The sequence below is a fragment of the Pseudoliparis swirei genome, chromosome 7 (genome assembly GCF_029220125.1).
Source record: "Pseudoliparis swirei isolate HS2019 ecotype Mariana Trench chromosome 7, NWPU_hadal_v1, whole genome shotgun sequence".
In the NCBI taxonomy this organism is placed as follows: Eukaryota; Metazoa; Chordata; class Actinopteri; order Perciformes; family Liparidae; genus Pseudoliparis; species Pseudoliparis swirei.
Window position 1 is genome coordinate 6,114,608 of NC_079394.1, and position 6,667 is coordinate 6,121,274.

The following is a 6,667-nucleotide window of genomic DNA, read 5'->3' on the forward strand; positions in this document are numbered from 1 at the left end:
ATTTGGTATGGCGGATTCTACCAATGCTCATATTTTTTGTTTTGTGAAAATGTCCATGCAAGTAGGCCATGTGAAATAAATATTGTGTGTGATTATATAAGATTGAATCCCTTCAGAGGACCACTGTATGCGTATCAAAAATCTGCAACCTGGACAGAAACATTATGTTCAGAAAACACAGTGTGATTAAAAAACTGCCCTGGGAGAACATCTCAGGAAATGAACATCCACACAAAGAGATGAATCTCGACATCGCAGTGTCAGTCTCCTGCTCTCTGTGACCTGGTCATTTTTACACGAGAAGACTCGACAGCGCCCTCTTGTGATGGATATATGGAGCCGTGCAAATCCCTGGAATCAATGGAATACGACTCATCGGTGTGCGCAGGCGCATTGCAGACCGAGGCGGAAACACGGAAGACCCACGATAGAAGAGAACAGGCAACACCTCAACGTAATCTCCCCCTCAGAACTAGTTTCAGGAAACAATAACGGTCGTGCATCGGATTCGGGGTCAGGTTTAACTTCACTCTGGTGCTGACAGCGTGTGAGTAATGATGGTGTCTATAATGCATCTGTAGCCGAAGCTGCTTCTGCCTCGTTGGAACCCAAAACAAACTGTTAGCAAGCTCCGTAGTGGCGTCATCAGCTGAAGAAGATGCCAGCTCGTAACGTTGTGTCCAGCGACACGCCGAACAGCAAAGTGAGGTACTCCAGGTTGGCCTCTGATGATGACGGCTACACGGATTTACAGGTAAGACGCATTGGATGACGTTAGGAAACCCACTCTAAGATCAGGATAGCATAGCATACATTTTATGAAATTGTGTTTAAATGATCCATGTTGAATGCTTCTGAGGCATTATAACATAATATAGATACATACATATATATATACACACATATTCATATTCATAGTGATTATAGACTGAGGGTAGATTCACCCACTTCAACAAGTTAACTTTGTGGCAGCAATTCTGGGCATAAAGGGCTACCCCAGTAATCCATGCTGCAGAGGCAGACATTACCTGACTGTAAGCACCTAGTATGGGTCAATGTCCAAAATAGTTGATCCTACATATCCCACAATGCAACCTGATAGTGACGTAGTTCCATCACACAACGAGAAAGTGTTCTCAAGTTTGCATTAGAAATATCAAGAGAAAGCTGTTTTATACATATATTACTGGACTAGTTTTAAGAAATAGTAGACACAAAATAATTGTATTTAATATGTTTTATTCCATTATCAGAGAAAAATATGGTCCTGGGTTTTTTATTTTGTGTCCTGTCTTTCCATGGATCTGTTTGTTTGTTTTTCACGTGGCATCCATGGGGTTCCTGCTCTTAGCCAACTTCACGTGAAAGCAACATTATTGCCTCATACTTGGAAAGCTCCTTCAGAGTCACAAATGTCATAAAACAAATGTTTTCACATGGCTGAATAACACTCAATGTCTCATAAATACAGTAGCTTTGTTGAGGAGATTTTTTGAATGTTCATCATAGTTTAGTTTTAGTTTAGTTCCAAGGAATGCAATGCATAACCAACCAACACATCTTCAAACACATAATGTAAATTACAGTTTCACGGCTCACAGTCAGTAAGACGTTTACTTCTCCAATAAGTTCAAGTACATTATCAGCCTGAGTATCTTTTACTGGGCAGTTCAGTACATATCCTGAGCATGAGTGTGCATGCTGTGTCAGAACAAAAAGTGTTTTAATAAAATATTCTACCTCCTCCGTAGTTCAAAAGAAGCCCACCCAAAGTCCCATACAAAGCCATAGCACTCGCCACAGTCCTCTTCCTAATCGGCTCGCTGTTGATCATCATTGGCTCGCTTCTCCTGGCGGGATACTTTGGAGTCGCCGTGAGTACCCGTGTGACGTGCAGAGTTTTTTCAACATGAAGAATAATTTCACGTTATTGAAATCAATATTTTCTCTCTTTTAGCACTCAGACCGAACTGTGCCTGTCCTTATCATTGGGATCCTTGTCTTCCTCCCTGGATTTTACCATCTACGAATAGCTTACTATGCATCCAAGGGCTACCGGGGCTACTCCTATGATGACATCCCAGACTTTGATGACTGATAGAAACCACAGCTTCAGTCTTCTTATACTCGTATATAAACTACCAATATTCTCCTTTTGCTTATTTAAAAGGCACTGACTTTTTGAAAGGAAATAAGCTTTCAATAGATTCTGTAAATTGATTTCATCTAAATCTGGATGATTTTAATGTCGCTGTCAGAGGGTTATATGCCGAGGTATTTGGTGCCAGCCTGCTGTAATGAAGTCAAATCAGTCTCCGGCATTGTTTTTTTGTTTTGTTAGCCTAATAAATCATTAAGACTGTAATTTGATGTGTATATCTTGTATTTGTTTATTTATATCCTTTAGATCAGTCATCCCAAACCACCGGTCCTTTGGTAACGGGCTGCACAGAATTTTCTTTGAGTATTTAAAAGTATTTTATTGATTATCGAGGTCTGAAATGTTTTATTTAGAAAAATTAACAGATACATCCGTCTCTTGACACATCGGTCACGTGATCCATTACTCTAAATATTAACAAGCTTGCGAGGCCTTTGGAGAGCTTCTTTTAGAAAAGGGTGAACGGCCCGACTAGGAGACAGAAGAATTCTATCATTTGTTTTTGGACTCGAGTTCATCATTAGCCGGAACAGTCGACCAGACATCCTCCTTGAAATACAACAAACATTATACAGAATTCAAATGGTGGGTCTGACTAGTGTTCCTATGGGTACCAGCACATGTTTGTGTCAAAGGAAATGAAATGGCAGATAAAGAATTACAATTTCAGTAAAGCAAAAACCAAAAGCATTATTAAAACGAGGTTAAAGGAAAAGTGGCAGAAGGACAGAAAAGGACGATGGTTTTGCATCTGTGTGGAAAACTCCCTTAAACAAAGATACCTTTAACATGAATCCCGGACGAGTCCCCATTTGTTACCACCTGGCTCAAGGATGGCAACAAAAAGGGAGGCCACACAGATATTTGACCCACTGTAGTTTATTTAAAGCTCCACAACTTCCATTAGTTGAACAAGGATGACACTCCCATGAGTGTTGTCTTTTATGCCTTCTTGGAGGCTCCAAACCGATGGGCTGGTATGAGCAGGTGAATGTTTCAGCTCCTCCCAATTGTAAGCTATTTTAGAGGAGGAACACAGCCAGCAGAGTGGGAGGGTCTTTACGGATGTAACAGATATTCTGCAAAATAACTATAAAGTTAAGCACTATCAAGTATTTCAGTATCTTAGAATAACAAATATTGAGAAAATATGAGCCATTAGTTTTTAGTTTTAATGTGTTTTGTTTAATATATTTATTTATATATCTATATATAGATATATATATATACATATTGTTTTTTTCCATTTTTTTAAGAATTATAATTTATTTATTTTTCAAAGCGAGTATAAGACATCTTCATCCACAGTCTATATCAGTTTGCGGTGTGTATGAAACGCACTCCTTTTTGGTATAGAGATACATTTGAGTATCAATGGCAAACACACAGAAGAAGACCAGACAAGGACAGGAGTTAGAAAGCATGAAGGTCTAGCTGGGAAACAGGGAGGACACACATACCATGGATCATCTCAAAAGAAGGCCAATTGTAGCCTCAAATCCCAGTTGTGAGAGGCTAACGGGCCAGTCTCCAGCCCAGCTGCCAAACCTGCAGAATGACCTGGAGCAGAAGACCTGCATCATCCATGAGCAGCAAGCCAAGTTGGTAAAGAGAAAGAGCCAGAGAAGAGGGAACACCGCCAGATGATGGCAGTGGTCAAAACCAACACTGAGGTGAGGGTAGCGAAAACTCATAAAACTGGCTTGCATTGGAGAATTGGAGAATTAAGATGAACATGTTCAAAGATTTCAGACTGTGGGCTAAGTAATTTACCTGCATCATGCACTTGTGTATCTCGTCTGGCACATATTTAATAAATAGTCATATTGGTTTGGCCACACTATGATCAATATACTAACTAACAGTTTACCTTACTCCCTGTGTTATTCTTCCGTACTGCACAGAGTACTTGGAGGATTTAATGTGATTAATGTCAATCCTTTGATCTCCATATGGCGCACCTGGCTGGTGAGATTAAACACAACAGATAAAACCTTATATTTTTGTAACCCAAACATATTTTCTTCTTTTAATCTACATTAGATTATCAATTCTAACACGATTTAAAGGTGCTTTGCAAGATAATGTTGTGTAATGGGTGCTGTAATATTGTAATTAAATGCATTGTTACTATACAGGCCAACAGGCGGCAGTATAATGTCATGCAATAAGCGATACTGAACACTACAAGTTGTCGGGGTACGTTGTAAGAATACTATAGTAATTTAAAAGAGTCCACGTGTGGGGCGCCACTTGATTGGCTATTTTAAACTGTAGGTAAACAAGGAAGAGCCACGTGTCCTCGTGTGTGTCCCACTAGATCTCATCCCAGTTAAAGAAACATCCAGCTCAGAGAGGTAAGGTAATGAAACCCTTGGTAGTAAAGTTACTAAATTACGTTAAGCTTTGAGGATGAACAAATTAGATTGAACAAAAAATAGTAATGTACTTATTTCCCCCCTGTTATCTCTGACAGAGTAATGTTAAAAAGAAAGAAGTACACAGAAAATGCATCTTCTAACTCAGCATAACCTTAGACAAACTCAACAGCGGCCAATAACAGTATCTAACTTTAGTCTTTGGTAATAACTGTTGCTAATATGAAGTTTATCAAAACAATAAAGCTCGCTTGGTCCGTTAGCTAACTGAAAAGTTACTAGCTAACAGCTAGAGTATTAGCTCACATTTAAAATGTAGGTTAAAAGGCAGGTTATGTAACGTTGGGTACAAATGTGATGTTAAATTACGTACTTGTCTATTTTACACATTACATTTAGATTACGGTTTTTATAAAATTGTTATTTGTCAAATATTTCAAGAGAAAATTGACTCAAGAAGGCTACACTTGACCTAAATGTTGTTGTTCCAGTAGGACAGTAACGGTGGTCATCTTAACCCTTTTATAACCTTAATAATTGTTACACTTAGCTAACTTATAATAGTCATATTTACGCTTATAACGTTAGTCAGCTTTACCCTTATAACTGTTATATGTGTCTGGGGCTTTTATCCTTCACAATAAAAGCCCAAGACGCATGCACCCAGAACACTGCTTCCTCGAGAATTGTTAAAGTAACTCAATATAATAGCTTACAATATGACAGAGTAATGATCTTCACTGAAGTTGGTCCTTCGAGGAATATCGTAAGGAGTTGTGTGTGAGTGGTGGATGAGGTAAAAACAACAACTCATAAACCTTGTATTTGAATATTTCCCACAACGTTACTTGATAACTGTTGTCCTCAGGGGACATTTGGATACATCTCCGAGCAGCATGTGTTTGTGTGACTATTATGCTGGTCTGTACCAAACGGCTGTGATTTAAGTGTGTACTTTACTTCAGGTTCGCTTGCCTTTTGTTACGCTCCCCGAGTATTTCCCACGAAAATGCGCTTTTGTTTGAGGCGCTTCTGTCGCAGCAGCATCAAGTCCCGCGGAGACGAGGGGACACTACCGGAAGCGGGTTATTTGAACTTCAACATAAAAGCGTTTGGCTCGAGATAAAATGTGAAACTTAAGTATGGAAAACATACAACAGTTTTTCATTGATTTTAGATTTGTACTTTTAGTGTTACTGATAACATTGATCATGGCATTGGAAAATAATTTAAATGGAATTCAGTCAATATTCATTTTTGAATTTAACACCTTTCCAAACACCTGTCTTTTAAAAAGCCCTATATTGATTAACCTATTTATCTAATCTCGTCCTTTTAAATTATGGAGAAAAAAACAGTTTCACAGACCCCAATGTGACATCTTTGGCAACAATGATTTATTTTGGTCCAACCAAATAATCCTAGTGTAAAGATATCCCATGCTATTCTCACATTTAATAAACAAGGGAAAGTTCATATTGATATGTATCTAAATAAGTGGCTGGAGCTATTGATGTATTGCTCAAATTGCTCGATATATCCTTAAATTGACGGATAGTTTCAGCACTAATTTACACTGATTAGCAATGAGTGTTTACCCACCTCGTTCGTCAGTGGTGATTTTATTTTGAAAGCTGTAACCGGAAGTGTACTGATTGTTGTCTGTGTGACTTGATGCTAGTTTAAACATCCCTGTAGTAGGAGGGGGAAATTATAAGAATGGGAGGAGAGACACGGCGAGAGTATCAACAGCAGTGCTCAGACGTGCAGTGTGTGCTCTCTATCTGATGAAACGTGTGCGTTTTTCGTTATAGTGTTGACCGAGGGCCATTTCTACATATTTGTAAAGTTAATTATAATCTCCGATTTATATTTAAAGATACTTCCAGCAAATTTGGAAAAAGACGAATGCGGACATAAAGCCGAGGCGTGGAAAGTTTAAAAGGACTTTAAATGGGCTGATGTTGGACTGATGAAGGTGGCACGAGTTAATGGATTTTATTGAAAGTATTCTTTTTGGAAATCGGATCATAATGAACGCCGCCGGCTGATTTAAATTAATTTGTATCCACAAAAATGTGACTGCCACATTTTTATCCAACACTTTCTTCTTTTTATTTTCAAAATC

At 38.6% G+C, this 6,667-nt stretch overlaps 1 protein-coding gene across 1 annotated transcript; it reads left to right on the forward strand.

Annotated features, from left to right (window-relative positions):
* Positions 1-412: 412 nt before the first annotated feature.
* Positions 413-2,365, forward strand: tmem230b (transmembrane protein 230b). The gene is made up of 3 exons (XM_056419213.1): positions 413-754; positions 1,752-1,874; positions 1,958-2,365. Exons 1-3 carry the CDS (start codon positions 659-661, stop codon positions 2,096-2,098), a joined length of 360 nt encoding a protein of 119 aa, XP_056275188.1. The 5' UTR covers positions 413-658; the 3' UTR covers positions 2,099-2,365.
* The last annotated feature ends 4,302 nt before the right edge of the window (positions 2,366-6,667 follow it).